The 22,418-nt window shown below is 42.9% G+C and overlaps 4 protein-coding genes and 1 long non-coding RNA gene across 16 annotated transcripts in view; 2 read left to right on the forward strand and 3 right to left on the reverse strand.

Moving 5' to 3' along the window:
• The window catches only part of LOC118513701, a 64,685-nt gene extending 64,456 nt beyond the window's left edge, over window positions 1-229 (reverse strand). For 5 of the 7 annotated variants that reach the window (XM_036059872.1, XM_036059863.1, XM_036059839.1 and 2 more), the window contains exons 1-2: window positions 132-229; window positions 8-58 (exon numbers count right to left, since the gene is read on the reverse strand). The gene's annotated coding sequence lies outside the window, so the exon portion shown is untranslated. Of the gene's footprint in view, window positions 1-7 lie in introns of all 7 variants that reach the window. The other 2 variants (XM_036059882.1, XM_036059856.1) reach the window with 1 other exon arrangement.
• Window positions 1-22,418, reverse strand: part of LOC118513984 — a 493,738-nt gene that overhangs the window by 344,575 nt on the left and 126,745 nt on the right. The gene's annotated exons all lie outside the window — the stretch shown is intronic.
• LOC118514472 lies at window positions 4,168-4,653 on the forward strand. The gene is made up of 3 exons (XR_004906638.1): window positions 4,168-4,395; window positions 4,473-4,500; window positions 4,578-4,653. It is a non-coding gene; the product is annotated as an uncharacterized LOC118514472 (long non-coding RNA).
• The window catches only part of LOC118513762 (uncharacterized protein K02A2.6-like), an 86,864-nt gene continuing 69,099 nt past the window's right edge, over window positions 4,654-22,418 (forward strand). For 2 of the 4 annotated variants that reach the window (XR_004906510.1, XM_036059940.1), the window contains exons 1-3: window positions 4,654-4,883; window positions 4,980-5,260; window positions 5,340-5,488. The gene's annotated coding sequence lies outside the window, so the exon portion shown is untranslated. Of the gene's footprint in view, window positions 4,884-4,979; window positions 5,261-5,339; window positions 5,489-5,589; window positions 9,486-9,546; window positions 9,640-9,706; window positions 9,785-9,860; window positions 10,079-22,418 lie in introns of those variants that run through there. The other 2 variants (XR_004906508.1, XR_004906509.1) reach the window with 2 other exon arrangements.
• LOC118513396 lies at window positions 10,254-13,289 on the reverse strand. 3 transcript variants are annotated; one of them, XM_036059080.1, is made up of 4 exons: window positions 12,799-13,282; window positions 12,337-12,739; window positions 11,950-12,257; window positions 10,254-11,882 (listed from the first exon to the last, which is right to left on the reverse strand). In XM_036059080.1, the coding sequence occupies exons 1-4, from the start codon at window positions 13,079-13,081 to the stop codon at window positions 10,693-10,695; spliced, it is 2,184 nt and encodes a 727-aa protein (XP_035914973.1). In that variant the 5' UTR covers window positions 13,082-13,282; the 3' UTR covers window positions 10,254-10,692. The 3 variants fall into 3 exon arrangements, with proteins under 3 accessions (XP_035914973.1, XP_035914982.1, XP_035914992.1); XM_036059089.1 differs by having other exon boundaries at window positions 12,337-13,282; XM_036059099.1 differs by lacking the exon at window positions 10,254-11,882 and having other exon boundaries at window positions 11,893-12,257; window positions 12,799-13,289.

Raw genomic sequence — 22,418 nt, forward strand, 5'->3', positions numbered from 1 at the left:
TACTCACCTTAACGCGGCGAGAAAAGTGGTTTAAGCGCATTAAACCATTAGCAGTAGGCTAGACAGGCGACGACACAAACGGGGTGGGCTTATTAGTGCGACTAACCACTTAACTGAGATGTTACACTTACACCAATGGTTAAGGAGGAAAATATTGATAGGGAAAACCAACGAAAGCACTAAAATAGCAGAACCGGGAAATGACGATCAGAACACGCGAAAACTGCCGGATGTAAACAAAGCCACATTCATACAATGTGATCTTGCGCTGGGGGGGGAGAATGTCAAATTAATTTGACCCAACCGTCTCCATAGTACCGCGCGTTTCCGATAGGCACCGCTACTAGCGCAAAAAATATATAAATAAGGGAAAAAGGGACCGAAGCGAGGAGTAAGAGGAATGAGCGGTAATAAATTTCGAACCGTTAAGGAAATAGACTTGAGGATAAAAGACTCGAGAAAGCCCCCTATAGAATCTTTTGTGTGCAGCACTGTGGCCTGTCATTTTTTATGTACAGTGGGATTTATGAATGGTTAAAGCTCATGGTAAAAGACTCTAGAAGGCCCCCCCTAGAATCTTTTGTGTGCAGCACTGTGGCCTGTCATTTTTGTTGTACAGGATTTCTGTATGGTCAAACCCCTTTGATGTAAACATTGTGCATTGTTCCTTAATACTGTTAATAGACAGCGAGTAGAACTTGATACAACACATTGTAACAAGTGGTTTGAGATTATGATATTCTTATGTTTCCTCCTTTGCTGAATATCAATGCAAGATAACAAGTATTCATCGAATTACTGTTCCGTTACCGTCCGAGAACGCCGTGCATGTCTTAGGCCCGATTGTTCACCCTTAGTGCGACTGAAATCTAGTACAAAGCCCCTGTAACCCAAAATGAATGGTAGGGTTAGCGGAGAGGGGATTTTGGTAAAAGACTCGAGAAGGCCCCCCCTAGAATCTTTTGTGTGCAGCACTGTGGCCTGTCATTTTTGTTGTACAGTGGAATTTCTGTATGGTCAAAACCCATTTGATGTAAACATTGTGCATTGTTCCTTAATACTGTTAATAGACAGCGAGTAGAACTTGATACAATACATTTTAACAAGTGGTTTGAGATTATGATATTCTTATGTTTCCTCCTTTGCTGAATATCAATGCAAGGTAACAAGTATTCATCGAATTACTGTTCCGTTACCGTCCGAGAACGCCATGCATGTTTTAGGCCCGATTGTTCACCCCTAGTGCGACTGAAAACTAGTACGAAGCTCCTGTAACCCAAAATGAAGGGTAGGGTTAGCGGAGAGGGGATTTTAATCAAATAATAACAATATTTTATTCGACTTTCTTCAACCAATTTTGACCACACTGAAAGCACACTGAAAGCTCACTGTGAAGCTCTCGCAACGTGTACTGCGGATTGCATACCTTTAGGCGTAAAACCTACAGCGCCTAACAAATTTTGTCAGGGGGGGGGCCTTCTCGAGTCTTTTACCGGGATTTTAATCAAATAAGAACAATATTTTATTCGACTTTCTTCAACCAATTTTGACCACGCTGAAAGCACACTAAAAGCTCACTGTGAAGCTCTCGGAACGTGTACTGCGGATTTCATACCTTTAGGCGTATATCCTATAGTGCCTAACAAATTTTGTCAGGGGGGGGGCCTTCTCGAGTCTTTTATCAAGCTCATTTGATATAATCATTGGGTAAAAGACTCGAGAAGGCCCCCCCCCTGACAAAATTGGTTAGGCACCTTAGGATATATGCCTAAAAGTATGCCATCCGCAGTACACGTTGCGAAAGCTTCACAGTGTTCACAGTGTTTAGTGTGCTTTCAGTGTGGTCAAAATTGGTTGAAGAAAGGCGAATAAAATATTGTTATTATTCGATACAAATCCCCTATCCCCTAACCTGACCATTCATTTTGGCTTACAAGGGCTTCGTACTAGTTTTCGGTCGCACTAGGGGTGATCAATCGGGTCTATAACTTGGACGGCGTTATCGAACGGTAACGGAACATTGATTCGATGAATACTTTTTACCGGGCAAAGATATTCAGGAAAGGAGGAAACATAAGAATATCAGCATTTCAAATCACATGTTATAATGTATATTATCATGTTCTACTCGCTGTCTAGTACGAGTATTAAGGAACAATGCACAATGTTTATATCAAATGAGTTTTGACCATGCAGAAATCCCACTGTACATAAAAAATGACAGGCCACAGTGCTGCACACAAAAGATTCTATGGGGGGCCTTCTCGAGTCTTTTACCAGATTTAATCGTAAATACCTATACAAAATCATGAACGCTATTGGATTTCGAGAATTATCATTGAACTTAAAACTTAAACTTCGAACTTAAAAATACGGTAAAAGACTCGAGAAGGCCCCCCCTAGAATCTTTTGTGTGTAGCACTGTGGCCTGTCATTTATGTTGTACAGTGGGATTTCTGTATGGTCAAAACCCATTTGATGTAAACATTGTGCATTGTTCCTTAATACTGTTAATAGACAGCGAGTAGAACTTGATAAAATACATTGTAACAAGTGGTTTGAGATTATGATATTCTTATGTTTCCTCCTTTGCTGAATATCAATGCAAGGTTACAAGTATTCATCGAATTACTGTTCCGTTACCGTCCGAGAACGCCGTGCATGTTTTAGGCCCGATTGTTCACCACAAGTGCGACTGAAAACTAGTACGAAGCCCCTGTAACCCAAAATGAATGGTAGGGTTAGCGGAGAGGGGATTTTAATCAAATAATAACAATATTTTATTCGACTTTCTTCAACCAATTTTGACCACACTGAAAGCACACTGAAAGCTCACTGTGAAGCTCTCGCAACGTGTACTGCGGATTGCATACCTTTAGGCGTAAATCCTACAGCGCCTAACAAATTTTGTCAGGGGGGGGTCTTCTCGAGTCTTTTACCAAAAATACATATCCCCGCGCCACAAATTATGCTTAAACGACTGGAAAACAGAATGTCCATATAGTTTCAGAGCTTCATTGGTTTGATCACTAGATGGCGTCCTCTCGTTATCCCTGAGTCAAAGAGTCCATATAAAAATTCAAGTTTCTGAGCTTCAGAGGTTTCCTCTCTACATCGCGTCCTTTCGATATCCCAGAGACATAAACTCGATGCATGAAAGTTTCAGTGCTTCAGTGATGCGCTCAGTAGATGGCGCTTTTTCACTATCGAATAGTTATATGATCGAGATTGTTTCTCCTATCCTCCGCACACAGGCATATTTGCAAAAAGCAAACCTCTTGGCGTGAATGTTTTTTTTTTTTTCGTTCATATTGAGGTATGCGAATGTGGGCATGCACGATCATGCACGCGCTCGCTCTTTGTTGTGTGTGCTTGCGTAATGGGTGACTGCGCGCGTCGATCCTTCGCACATGTGTGCGTGCGAGTGTGTGCGCGAGTTTGAGCCTTTGCGTGTTTCTGCATGTATGTTTTTGTGTGTGTCCTTGAAACATGTTTCCGATCGCATACGCGTGAAAAAAAGAACTTTTTCGCAATTCCCATAACAACGGAGGTTTTGAGGAAGAGATCTACATTATGCATAAATCTCTTTTAACAACGGGAGGAAGAGAGTTCTGAACACTCTCAAACGTTATGTTTAGCACTATTTTGTACGCTCCTATCATTCGACGTATCACACGGCATCACAGATCTAGTTGTAACGCTTCGAATTAGCGAACGAGTGTTTCTGGAACAAATCCACAACTAAATCCATCGAACAAAAAAGTATCTCTCCTATCCACTCATATCAAAGGTTCTTGAGCAAAGTCCAAAGTTAAGAGAATAGAAAAGAGCAGATGGCAAGGGGTATGTATCGAAAGCGTAAAAAACGGTGAAAGCATTGTTGCGTAGCTTTTTCGCTTCTGTGATGAGCTTGTAAGCTCTTATCTTTTTCGAAAACCTGAAAGCTCAGTCTTATATCCCCTGCTAAATGTGGTCTTTTTACATTCCATTTAGACTCAAGCTTTAGTCTAAATGACCCCATTCAAAAGTCGTTCAAGCAATTTGTAGCGCTTGGGACGAACAAATTTCGGCAGGCGAGGGCCTTCTCAAGTCTATTTCCTTAACGGTTCGAAATTTATTACCGCTCATTCCTCTTACTCCTCCCTTCGGTCCCTTTTTTCCTTTATTTATATATTTTTGCGCTAGTGGGGCAGCCTACTGGAAACGCGCGGTACTATGGAGACGGTTGGGTCAAATTAATTTGACATTCTTCCCCCAGCGCAAGAGCACATTGTATGAATGTGGCTTTGTTTACATGCGGCTGTTTTCGCGTGTTTTCATCGTGATTGCCCGGTTCTGCTATCTTAGTGCTTTGGTTGGTTTTCCCTATGAACATTTTCCTCCTCAACCAATGGTGTAAGTAAGTGTAACATCTATGTTAAGTGGTTAGCCGCACTAATAAGCCCACCCCGTTTGTGTTTTCGCCGGTCTAGTCTGCTGCACTTGTCTCATCGCGTTAAGGTGAGTATATAATCCGCAACCCACGATTCCCGGAACTTTTCTGTTAGCACCTGTGACGCCTTCGATTTCATTTTCAGGATCACGTCTCTGCCGTCGAACGCTTCCATCGGATGATCTTCGTTCGGAATTCCATAGAAATGGTTCGGCGAAAGGGCAGGTTTTGATGGATGCCTTCGTCAGTGGCTGGGAGTTGACGACATCTGTCGCGCCGATGAAGTTTGCACCGCGATCACTAACGCGCCACGACATTCCTAGAATCTTCCCAGTCAAGGCGCCCGTGCACAAAATCGCACGCTTGTCCGTTCGAGTCCCGTGTTGCAACGTATACATCCCATTACGGATTTCGAAGCCACCTTTCGCTTCGATGATTCGAATCTCTTCCGGTAATGCTCGTTCATCGTTTTTTGAGGGTATCTTTCCTGGCGTTTTGGCCTCACCTAGCGAATTGGTTGTGATAAATCTTTTTTTGTTTTTTGTAGATTGTCTGGTTCACGTGTGAACACGTGGTAATTGCCGTAAGCGTTTGCGTCTTGCCGCAAGGATCCACGGGGATACGGTCCGAAGGCGATCCAATCTAAGCGGGTTTTGATGGCGGCTGGCTCCTGTTTCCTTCCCTCCACGAATGCAAATGGACGCATTAGCTGTCAATTATCGATGCCGATGAGAATTTGCGGTGTCACGTCGGAATAAGATCGCAACTTTAGACCTTCCAGATGCTTATACTTTCTAGACGTAGCATCTGCTGAAAAAAATGGTGAAGGTAACGAGAGGCATTGCAGAGTGTGTACCTTTTCAAGCGTAAATTGCCTTAACGTGTTGTCGACGATCATCCTTTTCAGTCTCGCCGGTCCCTCTGACGCACAACGGATGCGGTGTCGCTTTAAGACTCATTTCCACGATCAAAATCTCTTCAATGGACATTCCCGTTGAACCACTATAAAAAACACGTACGTCTCCACGGCCTTATTGTCGCCAAATAAAACCAGAGGTACGTATTTTAGTAAGACTCCTCCGCTAGTGGAGTGGAGTGGAGTGGAGTGTAGTGGGTGTTCACAATTACATTCTTTACTGGTTTTCACGTGGCGCCAGCGGGTATTGCTGCAGTCGAGGCCGGAGTTCTGGTCAGCTCAACGGTTTCAATCTGTTGCTGCAAAATACTCACTTGAAGCCTTTCTGACTGTAGTTTCACTATATGTATCTGGAGATCGTTTTGTCGGCGCAGGATATCGGAATCCATCACTGCTACTTCTTCCCAGCTCATCCGAAACGGATCAAGCGACGTTTATCGGCCATCGAGCCATGGCTGTGGATTTCGCTGCGATGGCGTAGTGACACTCGTCGATGGCGTCTGTTGGCGTCTCTCAAAGTGTGATGTTATCGGTAGATTTGGTATGGTGGATGTGAAGTTGAGTGTTGCGGCATTCGTCAGCGTAATCGGTGTCGCGAGTGTGGAAGAGTGTGCCGTTCTTACGTCGTCTTCGCGAGTCGCGCTAACCGTGGTTGCTGGTTCGCGTCGTTGACCGGAGTTGACCCCACTTGACCCCGGGTCGGTGGTGTGTGCCGCGAACGATTGCGGCGCTTGGCGTGGATTTCTACCCATACTGCTGGGATCTGCAGTACGCAGATCTACCTGTTCCAGCCTCGTCTACCTGGAAGTTTTCCGCGTCGCATATCTTCCATGGTAATGTGTTCGCTTCCCGCTCCGACGCTAGGCTGTCGCGATTCAGAATCGCTCACAAACGACACTTAGCGTCTTGCGGTACGAGAATTCACTCCTAGTGATCGCTTATTATGGACCACGACCGTACTATGTGATTCGGAATCGGTGGAGTGACATATGTGATTCGGAATCACAAACGGACTGTCCGGAGTTTGTTCCGCATGATACTTTGGTTACGGTTACGACACTTAGCTGCGGTGTTGCCCTAGTGTTCTTACGCGACGTACGTGTGTGCGTGGAATTGCGTATTCGCTACCGTTACATTTAAAAATGTGCTTACCATCGTTCAATTCCACTAGAAGAGAGGTTCAACATTTGGACCATCTAAAGTTTCTCCGTCGTCAAAAGCAGTTTGGAAGCACCCGTAAGGACCTTTAAAATGTCTGCTCTTGTTGGTTTTCGTGGTATTTCCGAAAAATTCGTCTTGAAGGTTTTGTCACTTCCCGACATTTTCCTCAAGACAAGCACTGCCCACAAAAACTAACTGTTAGTAATTTGGAAAGCACATTTGGTTTTTTGTCATTTCTCTCGACCCTACAGTCATTTACTCCACTATACGACCACCTGTTGTTTTTGATTTTTTAAACAACAAAATTGGTTTTATTTGACAATAATATTTACATTAATAGGTCGCTTTGAACATCCTGACAGGTATCCTCCTATTTAGTGTTTACGCTGTAGTTTTCTACCGAATTTAATTAATTTGAAGAAAATAAGTCATATTTTTATGAAGACCAGTTATACTAACTGGTAGAGGAAGGTCACTTAAGCTGCCTTCATGAAAGGAATCATCCCATATATTATTTGAATCTACTTAATCTATCTTACGTACCTAAAGTATCTAACTAACTAACCTAAATTATCTTATTTTAAACAAGGCAATATTTATAATATGTACATTTTCAAATCTCTTGCCTAATCATCAAGGAACAACGTCTGAATCATCCTAAAATTGGATGAGAGACATTTATGTTTAAGGTTATCCAGATTTTGTTGGATCTGATCCCCGTCAATCCTTGACGGGTGATTGAGGATCATTTTCAAAAATTTGTTTTGTATTCGCAGTACAGCAAGGATACTCCTGTTGGAGCATGACCCCCAGATGTGTGATCCATATAGAATTGCAGGTAGTATAACTTGTATGTACAGTATAAGTTTGCTTTCTATTGTAAGAGTGGACCGTCTTTTGATAAGAGGATATAGACTGAGTAGAAGACCGCATGTTTAGATTAAAGCTTTTCAATATGAGCGTTAAATGTCAGGAGGCTATCTAGTGTAATGCCGAGATACCGCATGGTAGGGGTCCAGGGGAGTGGATTGTCGTGGATTGCTATTTGAATCACTTTCCGTTGGATTGTCGCCATAGTACGCTTTCGGTAAGGTAGAACAATGGCCTGCATTTTACTGCTGTTCACCAGTATCTTCCACCCAAGCGAACGATTTCGTTGCTTTTTGGAACGTTTTTTGACTAAGATTTGACCGTCCAAACACGGTCAAAAAACATTAAAAATAGCAGACGGATTTGACCATTTGCTCTTCACAGGCTCTCACTCTCTTTTCCTTTGCAAAAAAATGGTCAAAAAACGGTTACTTTATTGACTGTATTTGCATGGGAGACGAACAGGCATATACAAGCAAAAAAAAGTATATATGGTGTTGTTCCTTGTTTGGCTTGGTTTTGCTTTGTCGCCAACGCGTTTTTTTTGTGGTATTTATTTCATGTTCGCTCTTGTTCTTCACACGTGTTTGTTCTTGTCGCTTTCTTCTATGTGTAGGATGGATGATTGCACCAGAGGAGACGTTTTGTGGCTTGGCTAGGGGGGAAGTGTGAGGTGTATCGATATTGTGCGAATTAGTTTGCGCGGGTTTTGTTCCAGGCGAGTGCAGACGCTTTTTTTTACAGGAGCTGTAGTAAATAGGTAAAGTAAGAACGGGAATAGAACTTGGTTATGATCGGATTTACCTTGTTTGTTTGATGTGTTTACGATTTGAACCACCGAGGCTGTGTCGTATGTGATTGTTATGAGATAGGTTTTGTTCTAAGCTATGCATGTTGAGAATTATACCGTATGTGTACCGTGTCTGTGAAAAGACGATACAATTTAATGGAAAAAGCTTGCCAACTATGCATACCGTTTTGACAATTTGTTTGTAGGAACCGATAATGCAAATTATTTTGCATTAACAAATAAGCGTTTCTTTGTTTGATGTTTTAAAAGTAATCGGGAATCATGTCTTAAGAAAAAAATTAGCAATTATATTCAGTTAAGCTCTATTTTTTTTTTTATTTTGCATTGTCCTGTATCATTGGGACATGTTTAAACGTGCACGCACAGCACAACTTGCTGCAATTCGCGCGACATGCCTCCAGAACGGAAAGTAGAGTAAAAATTTACAGCGTTTAACTTGTTAAATATTTACTTTCTCACAAAAGCAGGCTCAGTTTTAGTAAAGTTATCTCTTAATTTGTAATTTGATATGCATGTATATATCAAAAATACGGTTGTTATGGCTTATGTATATATTCAACAGCAAAAGTTCCTCTTCTCATCTCATTCCTCTTTTAAACACTCAATCCACCCAACCGCATGGAAATTTCCATAGAGTTCTTCTCGCTTTCCTCGGTTCCACTTACTCCTTCATAACATCCGATCTGCAAATATCCTTACCCTGACCTCACGCATGTAGGAAGGAGGATATCCTTACCCTGACCTCACGCATGTAGGAAGGAGGATATCCTTACCCTGACCTCACGCATGTAGGAAGGAGGATATCCTTACCCTGACCTCACGGATGCAAGGAAGAACAAAAGATTACCCTGGCCGATCGTAACAAATTCGCGAGTATTGGGCTGTGTACGCATCGGTCAGGGTGCATAACTACTCATGCTGACACTCCTTCGCATTGCGGACTCCTTCGCACTGCTTAAAAATTTCGCTATTCCAAAAAGGATATAAAAAGGGGTTGCAACCCTAATTAACGAGAGTTGTCTTAAAACCTTCGTACACAAGAGTTGTTGTAACCATCGGAAAGTTCAGTTGCTAACCTAAGCTATCAGTTACGCGTCACACAAGCAAATAAAGTGTTATAGTGAAAACCAATTCAGATTGCTTCAATCATTGTGTCGAAACAACAGTTGAAAATCATAACATCAAACTTTGCAAAAGATTCGAAATGGAAACGACAAATAAGGAGGACATGTGGTGTGAGGACACCTACGAAGAAGTTGGTACAAACCAAGTTCCAACCATTCAGTTTCCAAATAGTAAGTCAGGTAAAGTGTTTTTTTTATGTTCAAATAATATAAATTACATTTTCCTTTGCAGTTCCAAACCTCCAAATAATCAAAATAATAGGGGAACCACAGCTCAATTCCACGAACAATAAAAATAACCTTGCAGTCGACATGCAACCATGTAGTAAGTTTCAAAGCGGTCAAAACGATTCGGTTCTTTTTAATTATATAGCATTATTTTTAACTTGCAGATTCTTCTTGTCATGCCAACACCGAGAAATGCGCGAATCGAGCAATCCAACCAGATGAAATTTGCGGCAATGAACAAAGTATGTGTTACTTTTTGAGTATTTTGTCTATGTGATACGATGTGCGAATTTTAAAATATTGTCATTTTTATTATAGCTAACAAAAGAGCAAAATTGTCTTCAGAAGCAGAGATTGCGGAGCTTAGAGCCAAAGTGGATCGGTTAGAGAAAGAAAATAAGTATTTAAAGGATCTTATAGACAATAAACTTGATATACTTATTAGAAATTCAGCCCGGCATCGAGAAGCCGTAGAGGAGTTAGTCGCTGTAAGTTGTCCTAGGCAAGGTCTACTTTCTAGGAACGAATTTGAGCTAGCCAAGTTTAATACAAAAGAAGAATTAGATACCTTTGAGCAATCGATTAGCACTGACCCATCATTTAAAGAAAATGTAGTTAGGTATTTGCAGAGGCAAATAACAGTCGCAGATGTAGACAGTCGATTACATGAAGCGCTTGATTTACTTTTTACTCGACCATTTTTTGCCACAATCAGTTGGACTGGAAAAAGTAAGCCGGGATCAACGAAGATAGAGTTCAGGAAGTGTGAAGGCATACTTCTTCTGTTAAAAGAAATAGGAAGTAATGCGAGAGTTTTAGCAACTCCCAAATACGTTGCAGATTTTATAAAAATTCGTCTTAAGCACGCTCCGTCTCGAGCTAACCTTTCTCCTACCAAACACACTTCTCTTCATAAAAAAAGAAATTAATTCATTAATCATTAAGTACTTATCATGTAGACTACCACCGAAATAAATGATATCTCTCTGAAAAATTATTATTAATATCGAGTTGTTGTTTCTTTCTTAAATAATTTGCTATACACTAATTAAGATCTTATTTAGTTTCATTGCATATATGGGTAAATAAATGTGATACTTCTCATGAAATGAACTACATATTTATTATCTAAATTGAATTCAAAGCACATCTACTCTATCAATGTGTGTATTAAAGGAACAAACACTATTTCTTGCACAGAGCTGGTTGGAAGAGCTACTAACTTACACAGTATTTGATCAGTGTATGTTTCGAACGTAGTTTCTGACAAAGCATTATTGAAGCTTTTGAATATAAACATTTCACTTGATTCAATTGGGTCATCGAACACTAACTCTTTCGAATTTAGTTTTGGTCCTCTGATACATATTTTGTTGTTACCTGTTTCTAAAACATGATTTGCTGAATGAAATTTAACGATACTATTGTCTTTTGTTAAAAACCAACAATTTCTTTGGTCATTTTGCAATACAAAATCTTCTCTTACAGTTACACTGATTGTTTTCTTTTTTTCACTTATTAATGGATAACAAGCATCTTTACTTTTAGGAATCTTAAATTCATCCAACTCTGCGAGTCTGTTAATGGCTTGTTCCAAGCTCTTCCATCCACTACGGAGAAGACGTTTCAAAAATTGAAGATGGTTTTCAAAAGGATATGTCGAAATTAGTGATAGTGACCCAAACCTGAGCATTTCATCATAAATATGTTGCAAATTATGAAAATTGCTTGTCATGTACTGTCTGCCATACACGCTAGGGAAGTTTTCAACAAATTTGTTTAGTAACTGACCTGCAACGTGCCATTTACTTTTATGAACTGTTGAAGAAAACAGTGTAATGGAACAAAACAGTAGCATGAAGTGTTTGTACACCTCAACAGGCAGATGATCTTTAATGATGACAAATGACGCGTAATGCAAAAAAAATGCGCACTCGGATGCTTTCCAATGATTGAGGTATTTGAGATGGCGTTGTTTCCTATGTACTTCAAGAGGTTTTAGTACTTTTTGAAAAGCCTCCGAAATCCGTTCGCATTGTTTTTCCGTCCATCGTTTTATGCCCAATGTACCGTCTCGCCATCCCAGAAGCAACCGCTTTGTTGCTCCTAAGTCAATAAGATGCATCCGATCTGCTACACATATATCTTCAATAATGTCGAAAAATAGAATGTCCAACAGAGGGGTGTGCACTTTGCGGTGTCCGGGATAAGCGTCATTTCTGAATGCTTGGTCTGTTCGTTTTGGAGCATTTAAACCGACAAATGTAACTTTATGGCCCAAATACTCTCCTTCGATAGTACATTTTAAACAGCTTCCGTAGCCGGTGTGGCTAGTAACACCTATAAAAAAATAAATTTAAAAAGGACTTTATACGCTGTTACATGCAATAATTGAAAAATATTTTACCTTTCACAAACGACCTTGCCGGCGTGTCAGCAACTATGGCCAAAAGCTTAACGGCGACATTTTCACCGTGCATGTCTAAACCATTGGATATTAAATCATTCAATTCCTCAACCATTGGGCGGAGATACTGTTCGGTGCTCTCTGGTTTTTTATAGCCGCAAAAAATAGCAGCAGTCATTACCGGTGCTTTTGAATCCTCTACTATTTTAAAAAGTATTGGCCAGAATTGCATTGCAGAACTGTTATGCAACGGTAATCCATCAATGGATATAGTCAGCGTCAGTTGCTTCGATGGCGGCTTGTCGTATCTATGCGTGAAAATAATTTAAAAATTTCAAATTATGGTTAAATATACACCATTTTTTTGACATTTCCAAAACTATTTACCGGTAGTAATTACACAAACACTTTTTAATGCCATGGTACCAAAATTGTCCTCCTCCAATTTCCATTATTTCTGACGATGCGTTTCGTTTCGTTTGCAGCAAGGTTTTAGCAGTTGCAGGGACTTTTACATTAACCTTTCGGAATAACTTTAACACCATGTCAATGGACTTATGCGTGGCATTTGTTGACAATGCCCAATATCGAATTCCGTCTACTACGGACAACTTATCCAGCGTTAGAGCATTGTCATTTTTCAAAAAACTATCGTCATCCTCATCATCATTGTCAGAAAACATGTAATCTACCAATGGTTCATCTTCGTCCTCAATTTGGGGTTCATTTATACCGATTGGTGGTACTGTAGATTCATCTTCAAATAGATCTAAAGGTAACGATTGGGGGCCTAGAATGGAATCAATGATTTATTATTTGTCAACAGCATTGAGCACAACATGGGCTTACATGTTTCAGCTTGTGTCGCTTCTTGTCCAATTTCAACTGATGGATTCAGCGCCTTAAACTTGTTCGACCGCCGGTAAAATCTTCCACTTTTCCGTGCACGTTTTATATCCGACATTTTAAAAAAAAAATCAAAATGTTCACATAAAACCATAAACTTCACACAAAACTTCTGCCTGTTCGCAAGTTGACATGAAACCACAATAACACTAAACGAAGGTAAAATACGATGAAGAATGTAAAGAAGAGTCAGCGACGCGTTATAGAAAATAAAATCGGTTAACATGCACGCACACAAATGTACAGAACCGCCGGTTATGAGAGTGCAGCGTATGAGTTTGTACGGTCAAATCTCTGACCGTTTCTTGACTGAGAAAAAATAAAGCCGCCGTCGTACTCGCAATCCCTCGCGTTGCTATCTCAGCGTGGGAATAACTGAGAACGATTAGACAGAGAGAACACTTTTGTTCGAAAACGGTCAAAACTGTCTCGTTGGGCAGTCGTTTAAATGTTTTAAATATTTATCAACGCTTTTTTGCAGTTCAGAATGGAGGTTTGCATAGACTGGAGAGCTATGCATTATTGCAGTATCGTCTGCGTAAAGAGAAAGTTGCGCACGTTGATTTAGGGATGGAACATCAGTAGTGTAGCAATTGTGTAGAAGAGGTCCTAAGACGCTCCCCTGAGGAACACCTGCACTGTTACTGTAGGGCTCTGATAGGATTCGGAAGGTCGGAAGGTAGCTTTGAATGATTTTTAAAATGTACTTTGGAAAATCTTGTACTTTCAATTTGTGCAGAAGCTCATGGTGCCATACGTTATCAAAGGTTTTTGTAATGTCTAAAAGTGTTAAGGCAGTGGACCAGCCACGGATTTTGCCCTGGTTTATGCTGTTAATCATACGTTGCAGTTGATGAGACGTAGAGTGAGCTTTCCTGAAACCAAATTGAACTTCAGTCAGGGTGTTATTCTCAGAGCAATGGTTTTCCATTCTTGCATGAATAATGCGCTCCAGGATTTTGCTGAGAACGCACAGTAAGGAGATAGGCCTATAACTGGAAGCCATGCAGGGATCTTTCCCAGGTTTCCTGATAGGAATAACCTTTGCATGTTTCCAGCGAGCTGGTAAATATCCTAACTCAAGGCACCTATTGAAGATGTTGGTCAGTAGGGTCAAAGAATTGACCAAGATGTTTTAGGCAGATGTTGAAAGAGCCATCCGGCCCGGTGCCTTGAAGGAAACACTGTATTTGATTATGAATTTCACTTCGTGAGGTCCTGTTTATGACTAAAGCAGGGTCAGAGTGGGAATTGATTTCACCAATACTATTTTGCACAATGTTTTCATGCGGACTGGTCATTGTGTCGCTGATGTTATGCGAGCTAGCAAAAACGTTGGCTAATAAGGATACTTTTTTTGTGGTGTAAAGCAAATAACAAATGGGGTTACCTTTCAGAGGAGGAATGGGTTTGGGCTTAGTGCGCGAGAAGGGTTGGGAATTTTTGGGAAGATTCTTTACCATCTTGGAGAATCGTTGGTTATTATGTAACCTAAGCCTATATTCGAAAAGTTTAGCCGCTTGACGGAAAGCGGAGGCCCTATCCCTGTCCTTTGGTAATGTTCTTTTGGTCGATTAGACCTTTTGTTTCACGGTCAAGCTGGATGAGTTTTGTACTTATTTCAACGCGAGGAACGCACGAACTTACCGCGTTGTTTAGACAGGCTTCGAGCATGGTGATGGCTGCGTCAATGTCGTTGATTGTGTTAAGCGGAATTTCGGCGTTGATAGTAGCTTCCGTAATGCGTTGAAATCTCGTCCAATCCGCTGCACGATAGTTTAGGCGTTCCTTCCTGGGCTCGGTCCCCGAACCATCGATTTTCATCAATACAGGCAGGTGATCTGAAGAAAGTGCTGTGATCGCTGTGGGTTCATTTACCACCATGTTGGTCAGGAACAAATCAAGGGTAGAGAAACTTCCATTTTTGTAGTATGTCGGCTGCGGTGGGAATTCTACTGTGTAAAATCCTGCCTGAAGGTCATCCCACAAAATTGTTCCGTTTCTGTTGGCGATAGTATTGCTCCATTGGCGGTGTCTGGCGTTCAAATCACCGGCGATGATGTATTGATGTGTATTTCGTGTAAGCTTTTGTAGATCATTTTTCAGGATCTGAATTGAACCGTCGCTTCCCCTAGCTTGCTTCGCACAATAGGCTGAATAGAAGCGGAACGTTCCTTGTGTAATGAAGACTTCTATTCCAACAGACTCAACCGGTTTGGTCTCTGGGAGAGGAAGTACACGGAATTTAAGAGACCGATGCACTGCTATCGCTACACCGCCTCCTAGGCTCTGCCGATCTACACGTACAACAGTATGCTCCGGAAGATAGAAGGAGTTCGTGTTGTTGTGGTGTTATAGTTGGGCGCTGGAGTTTCTGTTGCGTAGCCCTGTAACCGGGCTACATTCAATAGTAATTGTAAAGAAACGCAAGTTTTTTAGTAGCCTTACGACCGCTTTAACGAACCTGTCCTTTATTCGCCAGTATTAGGTAGGAAAAGAGAGCGATAGCGCATCTTTCGTCTCTTTTTATACGACCCGATTATTTACTTCTTGTCGTTTTTATTGATCCGATGAAGCCCGAATACAGGCGTGCCCATGATGCAAGCCCTTACGGTCATTACACACATTTGTATCGTTTTCCCCATGAGTGGCAACTCCTAGTTAACACTCAATTTCCCGTATCGCTGTCTGAAGTCCGTTACATGTTCTCTTTCGGAACGATTCATCGACCAGTGAACAGTTATCCAGGTGCCCTTTCATCCTTATTACACCATGCTCGTTTTGTTTCGGGGACAATTTATAGAGAACGCTGCCTTTCTCATTCGCCTTTGATCGAAGAATATCAGTATGTATGTTTCTTGAGTAGTTTTACTTCCTCAGGGAAAGCTTCCAGTTGAACTTGTTTGACTATGGTTCGATGATGCGAGCATTTCCTGTGTCAACGGTCCTCTATTAGTTGCGGCCTAAGCTACCCGACGTCGAACGTTGTTGATAAACCGGATCACGTAGCCTAGAGCCCTTACAAGCCTCGACCATCTGGAAAATCAAAAAACATGATTAGAGGTTTGATAGTAGAGTGGTGATGCAGGTTGCACCGCAGTTCTTCCGACGTTTCCTTTGGCTTTGAACTCGTTGTCGGCCATTTGCTCTCTGGATTCCACAGAATACACTTCGCGTGATTTTCAGTCGGTGTGACGCAGCAATGCTTGTTGCAAGACGAGCTCCAATAACAGCGGCTTGCAGCTCTAGGCGCGGAATTGACAGGAACTTAAGCGGAGCTTCGCGTGTTTTCCGTCCGGTTAGCGAACACTCGATTACGTTGTCCTCGTCGAATAGGAAATAAGCCACAGCCGCCATTCCGTTCTCGCTGGTGTCACAGAAGATGTGTATCTGAATGTATCGTACTGCAGCAGACGTATCCAACCGGTAGCAGCGTTAAAGCTTGACGGACTTAAGCGATGGTCGCGATGACTCACCTTTGCCATTTATTTGCGCAGTCCTTTTCATTTGTTCAGCCCAGATATAACCTGCACACCAAATTTCCTGCAGCAGGATCTTCATGAACATTAGGAAAATTTCCTAATTCAAATATCTAAAACTTTCTCAGTCGAAGTTTTCAATGCTACGCCTCGGCTATCCTCCGGACTGACTCCCCATCGTATCTGTTTCAAGACTGCTTGCGAATTCGACGTCCAGTTCCGTATTTCGAATCCTGCCTTTGCGTGAATATGACGTACCGTCTCAACAAGTTGCGCGGATTCTTCGTTGGTTTCTGAACTGACCAGCATATCGTCCACACAGTGCTCATACTTAATACATTCGGCTGCTCACGGAAATTGAGAGGAAAATCTGTCGGCATTAGGATTTTTTACAAAATGAGCTCTACCTGGTGAAATCGTGGCGCCGAAGGTCGTTACTCTCACTGCATATGTGGTGGGTTCTTCGTTTGGTGTAACTTTTCCATCCCAGAAGAAAAGATGGCTGCGTTGGTTTTCCGCCTTCATCTTCACCTGGAAGAACATCTCTCTGATATCTCCAGCAAAAGCTACACGAAACTCCCAGAATCTGTGAAGAATGCTCACTTATCCCGTCAGCTGATCCGGTCCTGAGAGTAGAAAGGAATTTGGGCTCACCCCACAAATCTTCGCTGCTGTATCAAAAACCGTACGTAGTTTTCCCGTCTTGTTAGAATTCATCATGGGAAATATTGGTAAATACCAGCCACACAGCTTTCTTTCTATCAACTCTCATACTCCCAGACGTTGGATGTACCCCTTTTCATTCGTATTCTCTCATTTTATCCTTTATGGCAGCAGCTAGAGCAGTGTCCCTTTCCATCTTCTTCCTCAAGCAATGATAGCGCCGCAGCGCCGTGACATTGTTACAGGGCAGTCGAAAGCCATCATGCTTCCAAAGCAAGCCCGTTTCATAGCGGCCAGACATGAGCCGAGACTCCCTCGTTAGTATTTCAATCGCCCTGGCGTCTTCGGCAGGAATTAGCGTTTAAGATGGACTTGCGATTCCAAGAGACTCAATCTTGGTCTATTCGCGGTTGGTGTTTCTTCACGGCCTCAATTAGAGCTTTAATTTCGTTTTTCCCGCACTCTCATACGTGAAAGCAATGCTTGTAAGTATCCGCCGTCTTAGAGCCAATCGAACAGGGACCGTAAACCGTCTACCCGAGTCGAGTCATTAACGCAATTGGCTCGTTGCTTTTACTCCCTTTGGGTTTTAACGGCTTGCCAAGACTGCTGTTATCCGTCCCAATGAGGATACGTAGTGTTACCCTGTGATAGGTTTCGACGGGCACGTTGCGAAGGTGACCGTACCTTGATGTGAGCTGCTCGGCGGGTACCGAATGTACGGGAAATGAAATATCTCCCAAAGTATGCGCCTTTGGTATTCCGTACACTGCAGCGCCATCATAATCTACATTATAATTTCCAAAGTGATGGAAAGTGATACCTTAACCGACCCCACTTCGTTCCTGGTCGTGTTATCAGTCCGTTTAATATAAAAAGGAATAGGAACGCCTACGTGCTCGAGTTCTTTTAGCTAAGAGTGATCCATGAAGGTAGCCGAGAATCCACTATCAATAAACGCAAATGTTCGAACCGTTTTGCTCGAGCCGTAAAGCACAACTGGTAGAATTCGCACATCGTTCGATCGAAACGTTCGCTCAGTTGTGTATCCTCATTTTCTTCGTGCAATAATGGGTGGTGTATCCCATTGCATCCATTTTTCCTGCACGCAGTCCTCTGGTAGCATTCGTTTCTTTGCGATTTTAAACATTTCCGGTACATTTCCTGTCTTCGCACGAAAGCTCGCTTATCGCTAGGGGTTAGATCGAGAAACCGGTGACATTCGATTAGATTGCGACAGGAGCCACGACACATCACACCGGATTCCGGAGTGTGGAGCGGCCTCATGCGTATTCATGTATGCGCGTGTTCTTCTAGGTGGTGCAAGTCGTACGTCTCTTGCGTGGTAAGTTTGGTTGGTTACCTTAGAAAGCACTCGCCTCGAGACTCCCGCCCGCTCTTATCTCCGCGATCCACTTACCGAACTCCATCCGCATTACTTCGGAGAGTTGACGTTTGAACCGCCCTCATTCCATGCAGGTTGTCGGAGAGAGCATCGCGTCTAGTTCCTCTAGTTCGCAGGTCGGAGACACGGATTGCAACACACATTTTACGCACTGCTGACCCAAACACTGCCATCGTTTCCAGTTTCTCGATCCTGAGAGCTGGCATCTGCCTCATCTTCTCGATCAGGTTCTCGATGATCTGTTCTGGCCTTCCAAATTCAGTTTCCAGCACACGTATCATCTCATCTAAGCTGTGGGGTAATAACAGCAGATCTTCCACAGCTTCCAATACAGGTCCACACAGCGCTTTTTGTAAACGAAGAAGGTCCTCTTCTTCTGTATATCCACAAGTGACAGTCGATCGCTTAAAAGGTCGCTTCCGATTGCGTTCTTTGCGTTTTCGTGGTTTTTGGGTTATAACCGTGTTTCCAAGACTAACATTTGCCGACACGTGGTGGGCACCGCCATTTGCAGTACATGGCGTTACAAAATGGTATCGCACTGTGCGTTTTCACGATCCTCCGCAATGGAGTTCTCTATCGCACGCCGCCATTCCGCGTATTCTCGTTGCTGAGCCGCTCTCTGATCGTAGATTCACGTGGTATCGTACCGTGGAGGAATACTTACACGGCTCCCCGAGGGTGTTGTAGGATAATGAGTCATCCGAGGGATCGCCATGCCGCCGCTATCGCGATTTTTTCCAGGACGCCATACCGACCCGGTCCCTGTCGGTCAACTACGCCGCCGTTTTCTTCGCTTGGCCCGTCGTATTCATATTCTGCCCGGGCGAGATGACGCGTGATTTCGAGCTCACGTTCCTCGAACTCGATCTCTTTACGGGCCTTCTCCGCCTCGAATTCTAGCCTTTCGAGTTAGAGTCTTCTCCTACGCACAGCCAGTTCGTGGGTATCTTTTGAGTCCACACCGGACGATGCTCCCGATGTACTTGGCGCTGCGTCCCTTGTCTCGCTGGAGATTGTCCGTGCTGTCGAGCTCGCCGATGGTCCATCCTGCGGTTCTTGCTTCTCAGCCTGGAGTAGTAACCTCTCTCTCTCCGTCGCTTAACATTTCGGCACCGAACACCTTTCACTCGTTTACTATTTCGATCTTCGCGTCACTTCCCGCACCGTCTTTCGCTCCAAAGGTTTACTCGTGTCTTTTTCACTACACTTACACTTCATTTCCGAAACTTACAAAACGACGCGGGGTAACTTATTAAGAATTTTCTTCGCATTAACATCATCGATATTGTTGAAATATGCATAGTACGTTTGTAAATTCGATAACAAAACGTTGTTGAACTGACCACGCGAAGGAATGGTCGATTCGCAAACCTCGGCGCAGATTCCTTTTACTTTGTGCGGCTAACCTTTTTTCCGGGATAACCAGGAGAAGTTTTAACGTTTTTAACTCGCGCATCAACTAACGCAGTGTTGGACAACGGGAAGGACCAGTTTTAGCGGTCAAGCGGGTTATCCTTTTTCCTGGATGACCAGGAGAAATATTTAACTGAGGACCAAAGCTGGCTAGTTTCGTCTAAGAAACCCTTCCCCGTTCAGGTCTGAATTACAAGTCGATTTTATTCTCAAAAATCCTGTCTTATTACTAAAAACTAAAGAACTAAAAACTTAAACAATCTAAAAACAATCTCTAAAGTTCGGTTGTTAGAATGAAAAGGAAAGCTTCGAAAGAACCTCTTTCGGCTTGAAATAACAAAAATCACCGGCGATGATGTATTGATGTGTATTTCGTGTAAGCTTTTGTAGATCATTTTTCAGGATCTGAATTGAACCGTCGCTTCCCCTAGCTTGCTTCGCACAATAGGCTGAATAGAAGCGGAACGTTCCTTGTGTAATGAAGACTTCTATTCCAACAGACTCAACCGGTTTGGTCTCTGGGAGAGGAAGTACACGGAATTTAAGAGACCGATGCACTGCTATCGCTACACCGCCTCCTAGGCTCTGCCGATCTACACGTACAACAGTATGCTCCGGAAGATAGAAGGAGTTCGTGTTGTTGTGGTGTTATAGTTGGGCGCTGGAGTTTCTGTTGCGTAGCCCTGTAACCGGGCTACATTCAATAGTAATTGTAAAGAAACGCAAGTTTTTTAGTAGCCTTACGACCGCTTTAACGAACCTGTCCTTTATTCGCCAGTATTAGGTAGGAAAAGAGAGCGATAGCGCATCTTTCGTCTCTTTTTATACGACCCGATTATTTACTTCTTGTCGTTTTTATTGATCCGATGAAGCCCGAATACAGGTGTGCCCATGATGCAAGCCCTTACGGTCATTACACACATTTGTATCGTTTTCCCCATGAGTGGCAACTCCTAGTTAACACTCAATTTCCCGTATCGCTGTCTGAAGTCCGTTACATGTTCTCTTTCGGAACGATTCATCGACCAGTGAACAGTTATCCAGGTGCCCTTTCATCCTTATTACACCATGCTCGTTTTGTTTCGGGGACAATTTATAGAGAACGCTGCCTTTCTCATTCGCCTTTGATCGAAGAATATCAGTATGTATGTTTCTTGAGTAGTTTTACTTCCTCAGGGAAAGCTTCCAGTTGAACTTGTTTGACTATGGTTCGATGATGCGAGCATTTCCTGTGTCAACGGTCCTCTATTAGTTGCGGCCTAAGCTACCCGACGTCGAACGTTGTTGATAAACCGGATCACGTAGCCTAGAGCCCTTACAAGCCTCGACCATCTGGAAAATCAAAAAACATGATTAGAGGTTTGATAGTAGAGTGGTGATGCAGGTTGCACCGCAGTTCTTCCGACGTTTCCTTTGGCTTTGAACTCGTTGTCGGCCATTTGCTCTCTGGATTCCACAGAATACACTTCGCGTGATTTTCAGTCGGTGTGACGCAGCAATGCTTGTTGCAAGACGAGCTCCAATAACAGCGGCTTGCAGCTCTAGGCGCGGAATTGACAGGAACTTAAGCGGAGCTTCGCGTGTTTTCCGTCCGGTTAGCGAACACTCGATTACGTTGTCCTCGTCGAATAGGAAATAAGCCACAGCCGCCATTCCGTTCTCGCTGGTGTCACAGAAGATGTGTATCTGAATGTATCGTACTGCAGCAGACGTATCCAACCGGTAGCAGCGTTAAAGCTTGACGGACTTAAGCGATGGTCGCGATGACTCACCTTTGCCATTTATTTGCGCAGTCCTTTTCATTTGTTCAGCCCAGATATAACCTGCACACCAAATTTCCTGCAGCAGGATCTTCATGAACATTAGGAAAATTTCCTAATTCAAATATCTAAAACTTTCTCAGTCGAAGTTTTCAATGCTACGCCTCGGCTATCCTCCGGACTGACTCCCCATCGTATCTGTTTCAAGACTGCTTGCGAATTCGACGTCCAGTTCCGTATTTCGAATCCTGCCTTTGCGTGAATATGACGTACCGTCTCAACAAGTTGCGCGGATTCTTCGTTGGTTTCTGAACTGACCAGCATATCGTCCACACAGTGCTCATACTTAATACATTCGGCTGCTCACGGAAATTGAGAGGAAAATCTGTCGGCATTAGGATTTTTTACAAAATGAGCTCTACCTGGTGAAATCGTGGCGCCGAAGGTCGTTACTCTCACTGCATATGTGGTGGGTTCTTCGTTTGGTGTAACTTTTCCATCCCAGAAGAAAAGATGGCTGCGTTGGTTTTCCGCCTTCATCTTCACCTGGAAGAACATCTCTCTGATATCTCCAGCAAAAGCTACACGAAACTCCCAGAATCTGTGAAGAATGCTCACTTATCCCGTCAGCTGATCCGGTCCTGAGAGTAGAAAGGAATTTGGGCTCACCCCACAAATCTTCGCTGCTGTATCAAAAACCGTACGTAGTTTTCCCGTCTTGTTAGAATTCATCATGGGAAATATTGGTAAATACCAGCCACACAGCTTTCTTTCTATCAACTCTCATACTCCCAGACGTTGGATGTACCCCTTTTCATTCGTATTCTCTCATTTTATCCT

The sequence above is a fragment of the Anopheles stephensi genome, chromosome X, assembly GCF_013141755.1.
Source record: "Anopheles stephensi strain Indian chromosome X, UCI_ANSTEP_V1.0, whole genome shotgun sequence".
NCBI classification, from domain to species: Eukaryota; Metazoa; Arthropoda; class Insecta; order Diptera; family Culicidae; genus Anopheles; species Anopheles stephensi.